General features: G+C 49.2%; 1 protein-coding gene across 14 annotated transcripts in view; it reads right to left on the bottom strand.

The window, feature by feature from the left end:
• The window catches only part of Tacc2 (transforming acidic coiled-coil containing protein 2), a 216,586-nt gene that overhangs the window by 129,753 nt on the left and 72,622 nt on the right, over nt 1–14,211 (bottom strand). For 12 of the 14 annotated variants that reach the window (XM_085841258.1, XM_029479162.2, XM_029479159.2 and 9 more), the window contains 2 exons: nt 8,223–13,346; nt 7,569–7,670 (listed from right to left, as the gene is read on the bottom strand). In XM_085841258.1, coding sequence (XP_085697384.1) covers nt 7,569–7,670; nt 8,223–13,346 — 5,226 coding nt within the window. The remainder of the gene's footprint in view (nt 1–7,568; nt 7,671–8,222; nt 13,347–14,211) is intronic. The other 2 variants (XM_029479160.2, XM_029479167.2) reach the window with 1 other exon arrangement.

Here is a 14,211-nt window from a genome sequence, read left to right on the forward strand (position 1 = left end):
AGGAAGAAAGAAAGGGCATGGTGGATCACTTTTGTAATCCGAGAACTTGCAGGACTGAGCTGGTAGGATTCCCATGGGTTTGGGAATAGTCTGGGGTACACAGTGAATTCTGAAGGAATGAGACCCTGAGGAGGAAGGGAGGGGTGAAGGAGAAAAGGAGGAGGAAGGAGGGAGGGAGATGGAAGAAGGGAGGGAAGAAAAAGAAAACAAAAGTCAACATCAGGACTTTGTGAGCTGGGGCCTGTTGCTCTTGCGCATTAAGCCTTTCTCTGACCCTGCCAGCTTCTCAGGACAGGAACAACACAGAAACATTAACTACTGCACCTCTGCCCATTCTGGATCTCCTTAGAACAGGAGCACCCTGGAAGATCCAGCCCTTGGAGATGTGTAGGCAGAGAGGGTTCCCGTTTGGTGCCAGCTATCCAGGTGTCCTGGGGCTACCTTGCAACACAGACAGTTCAGAGACAAGCAGGTCTGCAGGCCTGAGTGTGTGGTCAGCAAGCAGAGCCAGGATCTCAGGCCCAGCATACTCCTTAGGTCAGTGCATCAGGACTTTGCCTGCTGGCCCACCTGAGTAGGCAGTAGTACCATAAACACACTCACTGTGTACCCCAGACTCTGCCCGGCGGCAGCCACACCTTCCCAAGGTGAGAAGTGGTTTATGGGTAAGTTGCTTGCCTAGTACCCTGCACTGGCTCTGGTTCTCATCACTTCCAGAGCGAAGCAGTGGGAGGGAAAGGGTAGTGGGGAGGAGCACCACTCAACACCTGAGCACCAGCAGGTGTGTGAGAGATTTCCGGAGCTTCACTCCCAGAATCCTCTCCTGCTCAGGTGAAGAAAAAACAGAGTTCTTTTACAGCTATGGTAACACTATGGACTCTGGGCTGCCCCAGACAGAAGCCTCCAGTCCCATTAAGCTAAGCTAACAATTTGGGTCCTCACTGACATCAGCCTCATGGTTTTTTCTTTTCTTTCTTTCTTTCTTTCTTTCTTTCTTTCTTTCTTTCTTTCTTTCTTTCTTTCTTTCCTTTTTTGGAATATATTAAAGACAGGGTTATTGAAGTCTTGGTCAAGTTCACTGGCCCCAAGGAAGGAGGCCAGGGAAGTTGCCATGGGGTGTGGGGTGTGGGATGTGGGTTGGGGGAGGGCAAAGTGCAGAGAGAAGGTGAAGAAGAGAGAGGGATAGGGAGAAAGAGGAGGGAGAGAGGGAGAAGGAGGGAAAAGAAGAGAGGAGGAAGGGAGGGAGAGAGAAAAAAAAATCTAGCCTCATTTTTTTTTTTTTTTTTTTTTTCCGAGGAAGGATTTCTCTGTGTAGCCCTGGCTGTCCTGGAACTCACTCTGTAGACCAGGCTGGCCTCGAACTCAGAAATCCACCTGCCTCTGCCTCCCAAGTGCTAGGATTAAAGGCGTGTGCTAGCACACCCAGCTAGCCTGAATTTTTTAAAGATTTATTTACTTTGTGTGGATGACTGTTTTTCCTGCATATGTATGTGCACTGTGCAGATGCCTGGTACCCCACTAAAGATGGAAGAGGGGATTGAACCCAATGGAGCTGGACTTATCAGATGGTTGTGGGCCAATCACACGGCTGCTGGGAACCAGCCCAGCAAGTGCCCTCAACCACTGAGCCATCTCTCCAGCTCCCAACACTGGCCTTATTACACAAAAAGCACACAAATCTAGTGGCGACCGTATTGAGTAGGAGAGAAACAGACCATCTCTCACCATAGAAGGCTTCTACGGACATGCTGAGTCAAAGACTCACCTCCCCCCAAATCCACTGCGCTAATGGCGAGCATTTTAAAATATACACTTGAGATCTCAAGATCTTCCCTAGAAGAAAGTTTCCAGACCTAGCTCTCTGACCAGGTTACACATTGGAGCCTCCATTTTCTCTTCTAAAAAACAGTGGGACTCACAGAACCTCACTATGGGTTGAGAAGACTCAGGGGCCAAGCTAGTTACAAAGACACTTATGTCCTGAGAGAGAGATGAGTGAGAGAACTTAACCTCAACTGTCATTGACACATATGTCTCGCTTTGTTCTAACCATGCCACAGCTCTGTGCATGGCCCTGTGGTAGTCAGTAAGGTTCAGAAAGGGTCACAACAGTTCTTGAGGTCACAGAACTTGAACTCAGCCAATATCCAAGTCTGTATGTGTCCTACTCTGGACCCTAGCCAAGCAGTCTTCTCAGGAAGGTCTAGAGGGGTATTGTGGTGGCTGCTATTGGCAGGGAGTTCTGACCTGCAGGCCCAGCCCGTGAGTGCAAGAGGAACACCATATTAGATGTTAAAATGGCCAGAAGCCAGTTCTAGTTCTAGGCCCCAGGCTTTCCCTATTTGGACCTCTGCTTCCTCCTATTAGTATGAGGCCCAACAAGAACGCTCCCAGTTTTATTCCAGCACTAACCAGGTTGGGACTTTCAAGTAAAGGAAAGGTCATCTCTGCACTGGGACCAGGTGTAGTGTGGGCGGAAGCCACAACAGAAGGGTTAGCAAGAGGGAAGACCTATTAGTCAAGGGGATGGGTGTTTCCACCTCAGCCTCTGAGGAGACCGAGCACCTCATAAAAAGACTTGGCACCTTTTCACTGGACTGATTCATCACTTAGGACATTGGTTTTCATTGTGAAACACAAAAGCCTCAGACCCCAAGCTCCATGGTAAAGGGCTTCTGGACTCTTCTATTGGACTGTTCACAGGGACTGGGGGGCTGCTGCGACACCAATCCACCCTGCCTGCTGTCTTTGGTTTCCTAAATACATTTTGATCTGGGTTCAAAGTCCATGGAAGAGCTCCTTGTGGGTGGAACAGGGTGAGCGGAACACAGTGCGCAGAAAGCAACAGAGGCTCGTGACAGGCTGGGCTCCTGCGGCCCCTGGCCTTCCAGGCGAGTAGCAGCCACCATTTTTGAAAAGTTCGCACTGCATACCAGGCTTTGTCTTGAAAGTACCTCACTCCAACCAGGAAGGTGTTATTTTATCTTCCTAACAGTCTATCGTGTTAGAAGAATATTGCTCTAAAAGCAAAGCTAGGGCGGCTCAGCGAGCAAGCAAGCGAGCGAGCAAGCGTGCGTGCGTGCGAGCATGCGTGCACATGAGTGCTCTCATTGCCCTTTCTGCTGAAGGAACCGTGTTGGGAAACAGTTTTTTTTTTTTTTCTTTTCCTTAATCTGCACAGCTGTGGCATCCTCTAACCTTATTCTTAACTTGAAAACCTGGTGTCACTGCTTCTAATTTTAGATGATATGGAGAGAGAAGGAAGAGTCAGAGACCGTGTGGGAAGATGGTGTGGGAGGGAAGAGGAGAAGCTGCTCTGTGTGGCTTTTAGGTTCTGCCAGGGCCTCATTGGCAAGCAGCCAGCTGTCTCTTAGTTCTTTCAACTTTTCAACCTGGCTGCCCTTTGTGAAGAGCCTAGGTCTCCACAGACAGCCTAAGCACTGGGCAACATGTTTTGATTCTCTTAAAATTCACTAATAATTGAGCCAGGTGTAGCATTGCACACCTTTAATCCCAGTACTCCAGAGACAAGGACAAGTGGATATCTATGAGTTCAAGGCCAACCTAGTCTACATATCAGTTCCAGAGCTACACAGTGAGATACCATCTCAAAAAGAAAATGCACTAATAATTGGACCGGCTGGCTGGCTGACCATTGTCTCATGTGGAACTGAAGACCCTACCTCTACTTTAAATAAAAATGTGTAGAATACGGGGCAGTGTCCAAGACTGATTCAGAACCACTTGCCTAAACATTTACAATCAAAATGCCAAATTCTAGGTATTCCACTAGCATGGAAGATGATCTAGAGCAGTGATATCAACTCAGTTCTCAACATTAGCTGGCTCTGATACCAGGTCTCAGCTTCCAGCCACATCAGGATTACACAGTGTCCAGAAATACTCTGCAAATACTATCTCTGAGCTGGCTTCTCAGAATGAGTGACCATGACTGAAAAGATACAAACTGTGGCTTGTTACCAACAGTGCCAGTTGGCTATTATAAGCTTTGAGACAGATAAATAGAAGATAGGTAGATAGATACATACATACACAGATGATAGATAGATGATATATAGATAGGAAGGTAAATAAATACATAGACACACACATAGATAGGTAGATACATATATACTATATGACAGAGATGTGTGTGTGTGTGTGTGTGTGTGTGTGTGTGTGTGAATGACAGACAGCACCCACTTCCCCCTGGCTATGTAAGATGGTTTTCAACTCACCCTTTTGTTACCCAAAGAGCAAAAGTGATACTGGCCCCTGGCTGTCTGTAGCTCAGAGGGTGAGCACTTGCCTAAGATACTGATGATGACAAGCGCTCCTATCAGCAAGATGTTTTAATTCAATAGATTCTGTAGGATCAACTTCTTGACCGCCTAACAGGATAGTAGAAATTTGGGTCTGATTGGAAATGCAACTTGAAACATCATTTTGATGCCAAAGTACAGTGGACACACACAAAAAGATATACAAAGCATCCCAATGAAAAGCCATCCCCAAAATGTTAGCTGGTGTCAGGTAAGATCACTGTGGGGTATGGATGGGGCTGAGAAAGAACACTTTCACAGCCATTATGTTATTATGTTATCTTAAGAGTGGTGGAGTGATGATATCTTTTAGTATTGATGGTATAGTGGTCAGCATACTGCTGCCCAAGATATTTTAACTTGGAAAAAAATTCATTTCTGGAAAACAGAAATTGGCAGATGGGAACGTCAACTAGGATACACAAACAAAGATCCCGGGAATCATCTCCACAGCAGTGTTTGGTGATGTTTGGTAGCTGAGTTCATCATACTAGGAAAGTCAATCACAGAACCACAGGAGCCCAACGCACCAAGCGCCAGGGTCCGCCAGTGTGACCGCTGAGTCAACGATTTTATTTGACCCTCTGGTGAAGGAGATGTGCCTGCTGTCATTTCCACCCACTAAGGTTTTCTGCGTAACCAGTGAGGAACAGAGATGGGTCTTGGCCTTGACTTTTATCACACAGCTTCTGTCTGTGTCCACCAACCCTCTCCCACAGACAGCTGCTAGCTTTAACCTTTATATGCTTGCCCATTGCCCCAGTCATGTATGCTCTGGCCTTGGCAAGATGCAAAAATAAATAAATAAATAAATAAATAGGAAAGAAGCTAATTGTTACAATACATTTTGACACCCCCAAAATTCTAGATGTTATCATTTCACAGATAAGCAGCATAAAAGCAACTAACGATATATTTTGTACTCTCTTTTTGGAAAATACTAAACCATCAACGTCAGGTGTGTGCTACCTTACACACACACACACATTCACACATCACATGGCAGACGGCAGCTGCCACTTGGACCAGGAAGCTCCAGAGTGTGTAAAGTCTCAACGGGAGGACAATGACAGCACTTGAGTGCCTGTGAAGACTGGGATCAATCCCTCTGTGCTAACGGCCATTAAGAGATTTGTAAGGAGTTTTGATGGTAGAGGAAAAAAAATGCCTAAATATTTCAATAGGTGAAATTATTCTATGATTCTAAATAACAGTAACAACTGTGTTGCCTTGCCTGTCTTGGAACTCATTCGTAGACCAGGCTCTAAACTCAGGGATACCTGTCTCTGCCTCTCAAGTATTAGCATTAAAGGCATGTGCCACTACTGCCCAGTAATCATATTTTTTTTCTTAAGACTTATTTTTACTTTTAATTATATGTACGTATGTGGTTGGATATGTGGATATGAGTACAGGTGCCTTGGAAGCCAAAAGAGGGAGTTAGAGCTCTCGGAGCCAGAGTTACAGGTGGTTGTGAGCCACTGCCAGAGGTGTATTCTGAGAACAGAACTTGGGCCCTGTGTAAGAACAGTAGTATAGGCTCTTAACCACGGAGCCACCTCTCTGGCTCCCTCGTTTCTTTCTGGTTTTCTATACTTTACAAATGTGGCAGAAAAAAAAAAACCCTAATTTCTAGTATTTACTCAGAAAATACTATTTTAAATTCTGAAGTGATTTAAACACTGAGTCATGAACTATTTATGGACTTCTCTAAGCCTAAGCCGGGCCCTGAGCTTCCCCAGGAAGAATGATAAAATGTCTGTGGATGCTGAGAAGGAAGGCACTGATACAGACTTGTAGGGCAGAAGAGACTTCCTGGCTACACAGATATTTTTCCTACACCTAAAGTTGGAATGCAAGAGCTGCATGCCAGTGAGCCCTGCAAGAGATGGTTCACATGAAATCTGTTTGGACAGCTCAGGCCACATGTGCTGGCCTAGAGTCACAGGAGTTGTTCTTGTGGGGCAGCAGAAGCAGCTGGGAGCTGGGGGACGTGTTGAGACTCCAAAAACAGGTGACCATGCATTCTTTCAGCATGTGAAAATATGAATCAAATAATTTGCAAAAACACCCACAGCTGTTGGTAGGAGACACGACACAGGTACTAATTTAGACTCTAACATACATTCTCTCTCCCTCTCTCTCTCTCTCTCTCTCTCTCTCTCTCTCTCTCTCTCTCTCACACACACACACACACACACACACAGAGAGAGAGAGAGAGAGAGAGAGAGAGAGAGAGAGAGAGAGCATTCAACAACCAAAGGTCTAGGTATTCAGCAAAGCTTATTCACAATGTGGTGTCCACGATGCCTCCCTGTCCCTTAATAAATGTAGACAGCAGCTTCTGCACAGCCACAGGCAGCACGCACTCACTTGGGGTAAAGAGCAAGGGGTAAGGTTTGAGTGGCATGGCTCCATTTGTACTCCACCCTCCTTGTTTGAAAGTGTCTGTGGAGGGTGGCTTCCATTGACGTGCAACTCTTGCTTCAGAGATTAAAGCAGTGTTGACCCATTAGCCTCAAAGGGGATCAAACTAGATTAGTGTGTGCCCATGCTAAGGATATAGGAGAATAGGGTGTGACATCTGGGGCTATAGAGCTTTTGGGGTGTGTGTGTGACAGTTCTAAATTGATTGTGACCTTCATCATAGAACTCTAAGCACACTAAGGCTTGTACTGTGTGTTTATGTGTGCGTGTGTGTATCTTTGTGTCTATGTGTGGGGTATATATATGTAGACTTTAAATGAGTGGATTATATGTTGTGTGGATTATAACTTAGAGGAGTTGTTTGTTTTTAAAGGTAAGAGCCCAGGTATGAAAGCAAGCATCGCTATTGCCAACAAAGTTGCTCTGAATCATTACTTCTGAACTGCATGACTGAAGTACACATAGGATTGATATGGTTATCTGCCCCACCTCCCCATATACTTGAGACAGGGTCTTCAATGTAGCTCAGCCCCCAAACTCCTGATTCTCCTGCCTCTGCTCCTAAATGTTGGGACTACAGATGTGTCTCACCACCCCTGGCTTCCTCTCATACATAAATAACAGCACACGCAGAAAATCTGCTTTCAGCCTTGTACAGGGGAGCATGTCTCCAGAGGACCAGGAATTCAGTCGTCCTTAGTTTGATAGGTTCGAGGCTAGCCTGGGCTATGTGCGATACCCTCAAACAACACTACCATCCTTCAGGAAGTCAACAGCACATCTATCTAAGGAAGGTGCCACGGGTTTTGTGTCACTGACCTTTCTACTCTCCCCAAATCTCGGGCCTCTGCTGGAAAGCCTTTCGGAACGCACGCCTCAGGAACTGAAGGCAAAGTGGCCGGGCCGGGCCCTGGGCTCTTTCTGAGACAAGGAAAGGAAGTGGTTGCAAGGATCAGATACTTGGAGAGAGCCAAAATCCTAAGTTAAAAAGCACATTCCCCAATAAAGACTCAGTGGCCACTACACCCATATCTTTAGGAAGAAGAGAAGGAAGCTTTAGGCAGCCAGGAGCTTGGAGCTGCTTCGAATCACATAGAGCCCTTGCACCTAAACGATTCCACATTTGAAAGCAGCTGTGTCTGAACTCCAGAAAACATGACTGCCTGCAGCCTATCCCCCAATCACGCACAGCCAGTCAACGCTTCACGCTTTTCCAGTGGTTTTAGATGAATTAGCACAAGGAAAGACGTGTCATCCAAATAGCTTCCATGCCTCCACCCCCCAACCCTCCCCCACCCCCACCCCCGTGCCCCTTTTCAAAATCCTAGCACATCTAGAGAGGGTAAATGGGACCACTTAACCCTCCCCATACAGGAAACTGGTCCTCCTGAAAATTTCCCGTCAGTTTGATTTACTTAGCATGAGGGTAGGGATCATACTGGATCTGAACCTATAGGCATTGCACCCAAGTACCTGTCACTGAGGAGTTCTTCTGGAGCCACAAGGTGCAGCTTTTCATCTTTGCTCTCATCGGGCTCTGGAGGAGAAGAGATACTCGGCTTCCCAGGCCCTACAGGAGCAGGGAGCTGAGGGCCCAGCTGTTGCTTGGCTTGCTGGTCTTCAACCTGGCTGTCCCCTTGAAGGGTGGCTGCATCCTCCATCACCTGAGCCCTGTTGGAGCATCCTGAGTCCTGAAAGCTCCCAGGCTGTGCTGAGTCACCTGCCACACCGGGAAGCATCCTTGTAGTACCTGTTTCAAGGAGGTCACTAGACACACATGCCCACGTCTCAGCCCTGCTTGGTGTGACATCACCTTCTGCTTCCTCAGCAGCTCTTGCCATTTTGCTGGGATCCAGGGGAGTAGTCAACACTTCTCCAGCCAACATTTCGGGGGCATCCTGGTTGCCCAGCATATTTTGCGTGTTTGTAGTACTGACAGCAGCTTCAATCTGTCTATCACCCTCAAGTGTGGAAGGGATCAAGGGCTCACTTTTAGGTTCAGGCACATTCAAAACACTTCCATGGGAAGAGCCATTCAGGGCACAGGGGGATCCTGATAGACTAGTTAGACCCTTGGTTTGAGTAGGGTCCCGGGTACCATCTTCTCTTTGTTGACTGTTGCTGGGCAATGTTTCCAGGTGCTCTTTTATGGAATTACTTTTGTCACCTTGAGCAGAAGCCTCATCTACATCTGCATGGCTATGGGGAGCCACAGGGAAGCCAGGGGCTCTTTCTGCTGGTAGCCCCTGAACAGCTGCTGAAGAGGGAAGGCCCACTGTTAGTTCCTGCCTGTTTCTTGACTGCTGTGAGTGAGCCTGAGTTCCCTGAACAGGCTCTCCAGTCCTCTCTCCTTCAACACTGGCACCTGGCCTGCTCTCCTCCAAGGCTGTCCCCACCAGACCCATCACCTTCTCTGGCGCTGGATCCTGGGGCACTTGATGAGAACTCTCAGCCTCAACAGCTGACTCTTGCTTCTTCTCAACCTGGAGTCCTGCAGGAGGTACGGGGAGAAGGGCAGCAGCCACTCCTTGTGCCCCATCTAGAAGCTTCTCTGAGTTCAGTGAGACATCAGGACCCTCAAACAGCACACTCCTTGGAACTCCTGACTTTTTACTATGGGGCCGGTCAGCAGCCAGGGCTCCAAGCACAGACTGCTCAAAGATCTTGGTGATATGCTCCCTAAAATCAGGAAGCCCCGCTATTATGCTGGTCTGCTTGGAGCTTGCACCCTCGCTACCTGATGCAACAACCCTCAGATCTGGGGTAAGTTCTACTGGCCTCTCCCTGTTCCCCCGTCTCTCTCCTGCTGCATCCTCACTGGCAGGGCATGCTGTGATCTCAGAGGGCCTGGCATTTGCTTCTGGAGCAGCAGCCACATGCATCTCCCTTGCCATCTGCTCGTCTCTGACCGGGAGAGGCATCCTGTCCAGGTAGGGCATGAAGCTCACGTGCCCCTCAGTGGTTCCAGCTTGGGGGATACCGATACCATTACCATCCCCCGCTGCAGAGATGTCCCCATCTGCAGTTCCTGGTTGCAAGACTGTGGTGAAGGAGACAGCAGGTATCTTTTCAAGGGTGTCATTTTCCAAAGCAGGTGGAGGCTCCTTTACAGGACTTTCATGAGGTGCTCCAGGGTCCTCAGAGGAAACGGCTCCTCTCGTGCTTCCATCTTCTGCATCCTTCCTGGCAGCACTATTGATATGCAGGTAAGGGGTGTCAGGTGGTTCAGCCGGCAGAAGGCTCCGTGGGCCTGAAACAGTGTGCTGTGTCAGAACGTCCACAGAACTTCTGGGCATCCCGTCTGCTTCTCCAGCTGTCAGCAAGGCATCCCCGCAGCTGGGCTTAAGCTGCACAAGTTGGCGTGGCTCACTCAGGGTGGAGGCAAGGCTCTGGTCAGCCTGAAGGAAGCCACTACTCAGAGCAGGTTCTGGTGCCTCTGAAGCCTGCTGCATCCTGGGGTCTCCTTCACTGGCATCAACGTTCACTTCAGCAGATCCACCTTTACCATCTTGTTCCTCTGCTTTCTGGAAACTTCCAAGAGGACTCTGTGCTTCTGTACCCAAGGGGGCCGGCTGCTCCATTTCCAGCTGTGGGGCTGACTCTTTCTGGCCCTCATCACAGGCCTCGCTCTCTAGGGCATCCTGGGTGAGTGTGACTCTGGGATTGGTAGGCACTGGGTCTGGAGAGCAGTGTGCTGTATCCAGGAGAGCTACTGAGTCAGGTGGACAGGGCAGGGCCTCCGCTCTGTTTCTACTTGCTGTCTCTGTCTTATCCAAGCCCCGAGGCGGAGGCAGTACGTCACTGGCTTCAGAAAGGCCCGAGTCCCCACAACGTGCTTCTTCACGCAGGCTGCCTGTTTGCAAAGCATCATCCAGCTCCTGTTGGGACTTGCTCAGCCCCTGCCCAGTAGAGAGACTATCCTTCCCACCCAAGTTTTCTGTAAGAGCGGTGGCTGCTGCAGGAGGCAGGATCTCCGAGAGCTGACTACTGCTGCCTGTGCCCTCTTGCTCATTTCCCCCTAGTGCAGGCGACTCTTGTCCCAGTGGGGTTGACAGTTCTGACATCTCTGACGGTGGTGCTCCTTCCAGAACTGTATCCTTGGGTGATGAACTTGGAGTATTGCATGGGCTACCTTTGGAGGGAAGTTCTGACCCCTGTTCGTTTCCTCCTCGAGTAGACAAGCTCACATCTGCCCAAGGCTTCCTTTCCTCGGGTACCCGGATTGAGGAAGAAACTGTACTCTGCTTCTTCAGACCTGGGTCGCTTTGACAAGCCTTTTGCCCATTTGTAGGTGATTGGTTCTTGTCACAGAGAATAGCAGAGATGGACGCTTCTGGGTCTAGTTGAGATGGCTGGAGAGGGTTCTTTGGAGATGGTGGGAGACTGTCCTCTGGGCAAGACAGTTTTCTCTGACAGTCTTGTTCCTGACTGAGCATAGCAAGTCCATGGCCTATTGTTGAGTCTTTCCCATTGCGGGGAGATGACGCATCAGCATGGACTTCCTGTCCAGGTTCAACCTTCTCCACCCCACAAGGTTGGCCTGGGGACACCAGCAAGCCTTCCCCATCACAGCTGTAAGGCGGATGCAAGGGTGAATGGCTCTTCTTTACTTCCAATATATCCTCCATCCCCCCAGCTTTGGGTACCTCCTCCTCCGCAGCTGTAGCAGGCAGGAAATCTCCTTTCTCAGATTCTAAAGCAGGAAGTGATTCTGTTGCTTCCAATCCTCCTCTGTCCTGAAGCATGACTGGGCTTTTGGTCTGAGATCTTGAACTTTCCCAGATGGCTTCTTGGGGAAGAAAGTGCTCACCAGTGCCATCTGATGCTGAGGCCAGGATGGGGTCCTCCTCATGGAGTTTGTGCAGTGAGGTAGCGGTGTCAGTCACATGGGATTCAGCAACCACCTGCCCCACTACCTCTGCTGATCCAGAGTGGGACCCATCCCTGTGGCCAGCAACCTCCTGTCTAAGTGGCTGTGTTGAGTCTGAGCTGGGAACGATTTTGTTCTCTGTATTACTGTGCGCCTTTGAAACCTCATCTTTCTTGGTCTCCAGATGGGGCCTGCTGTGAAAGGCTTGAGACTTCTCTTCATCATGGTTCCCAGGCTCTGCACCAGCAAAGGCACTGGTGGCTTCTTGCTGTCCCTCAAGGTTGTCTCCATGCGATCTGCTTTCCTCTCTAGCCACAACTCTATTTTCAGTATTCTTGGGGGCCTTGGGACCATCAGTTGGTTCCACTGAACTTTCATTTGAAATGCCATGGGAGAAAGTTGGCAGCAACAACCCTTGTTGGACTGTATCATTTTGCCCCTGCAAGAAAGGTGCAGGAACCTGCTGGAGGCTACCTTCTAGTTGTTCTTGTATTTTTCTAAGATCTGATGTTGGCTTCAGTTCCGCCACTCCTGTATCCATCTGTTCTGTGGCAGCCAGATCTGCAGAAACTGACATCTTCGTCTCAGAAACAGTCTCTGTGGATTCTTCGGAGGCAACCGAGTTCCAAGCAGCTGCGTGTGCGGTGGGACTTGAAGCTGAACTTGAAGTTTCCTCTGTTCTAGCGAAGAGAGGAGCCTCAGCACTCAGAAGCAAGCTCCCATCCAGCTGGCTGGCTGCTGCCACACAGACGACTTGCTGGAGCTCAGTTCCCGATGTCCCTGTCTGCGGTTGGCTCTGAGCATCGCTGGTGTCCAGAGTCTCTTTCCAGGAGCCACTGTTTGCTGGTGCTGTGGTAAGACCTAGTGGGCCTGAGGGCAGTTCTGCATATGGCAGATGCATTTCTACTTTCTGCTGGCAGCTTTCCTGGGAGGCAGTGCTTGTCCCTGATCCAGGGATAGCTCTGGATTTGCTTTTAGAGGGATGGCAGCTTTCGAGAAATTCCAAGTTCTTGGCTGAACACGTAGGTAGCACCTCCACCCCATCTCTTTCTCTGTCTGATGATGATCTTAGGACTGAATCTTGTGGGACCATAGTCTCAAGTTTTGGGGGAGACTCAAGGTCAGCTGAGTTTGGCCTCCCTGGCTGAGTGGCAGCGGGGGCTTTGGTTGCTGACTCTGGGGAGGGACAGTCGTCCATATCCTCTTTCCTTTGGAACTCAAAGTCACGAGGCCCAGTGCCCTCTCCAGACAACAGCTCTGTCCTTGGCTCCTGGAGAGGAACTAGGGAAATTCCTGGCAATTGGCCAGTGCGACTGGAGGATGAGTTTGGCCCCTCTTCCTTCAGCTCTTTGTCTCCTTCAGCACTAGGGGTGCTGGCAGCCATTGAGTGCTGTGTGGGGCCATCTACTTCAGGAGTGGATGTCGGTAAGATGTTCCCTGGGATGTTGTGGGAGGGTTCCATCCAAAGGTGATTTGTCAGGGTGCTGTCTTCAGGAGCTTTTGCTTCTGAGCTGGCCAAGCAACCTTCTGAGGGGCCCTCGGTGAAGGGCATGGAGGCTGAGGGGCACGGCTGTTCCCAGGGCAGAGATGATCTGGGCAGTGGAGAACCTTCTGCGCCTCTGGCTTCCTGGGGGTGCTCCCCTTGCTCAGCCACCTCTGGAGACACAGTGCATGGGTCCAGGCTGGCAACACTTTCAGAAGCAGAGCCGGAGCCTCCTAGCCCAGTGCTGCCAACAATGAAAACATGGATCGTTTCATTGGTTCTCACAAGATGCCATGCATAGAGGCACATCCAGGCAGAATGGCCCCAATCTGACCCCCACCGGAAGGCTACCAGGTGCCTCCACCAAAACCATACTGACCCCATGAAGCTCCTTCCGTAATTGTTATACATGCCCTTGCTTCTTCAAAAACCACTGCAGGAAGTCTCAACTGTCCGGGTGTGGGGCTTTTCATGCAGGTCAATAATGAGCAGGGAAATATGGAAATTTATTGAAAACATTTTTTTAATGTAGGAAATTTCCTTTCATGTGCACATGTGCATGTGTGTGTGCGTGTGCATGTGCATGTATAAGCATACACCACAATCCTGTTGTGTTTTAAATATGCATTCTGGGGATTTAACTCAGCCCTCATTCTTGCCAGGCAAGCACCTTCTTCAACTTCCCAGGGAGATTTTTAATAGACAGACAGACAGTGACAAAGGTCAACAAGTTCTGGAATCCTTTGGTATTTGGGGGAAAGGCGTAAGTTAGGAAAGCTGTGACTGGAAATTGAAGGTTATTCTTTTTGTTTGTTAGGGTCTCAACATGTAGCCCTGGCTGTTCTGGAACTCGCTTTGTAGACCAGGCTGATCTCAAACTCATAGAGATCCATCTGCCTGCCTCCTGCCCACAAGCACTGGGATTAAAGGCACTTCTCACCACACCTGGTGAGGACTATTCTTGAATATCGTTAGTTCTCCACAATTTATGGTGGTACAGTGAAGCATAACCCCCAAATCACCCATCACTTGAATGGAATCTCTCCACTGAGGGCTGAAATACCTTCCCACCGTGCTTGTCCTAAGTGGAATATGCTGACCTAGGCAGT

This window comes from Mus caroli, unplaced genomic scaffold, assembly GCF_978045245.1.
Source record: "Mus caroli unplaced genomic scaffold, Mus_caroli_1 scaffold_8, whole genome shotgun sequence".
NCBI classification, from domain to species: domain Eukaryota; kingdom Metazoa; phylum Chordata; class Mammalia; order Rodentia; family Muridae; genus Mus; species Mus caroli.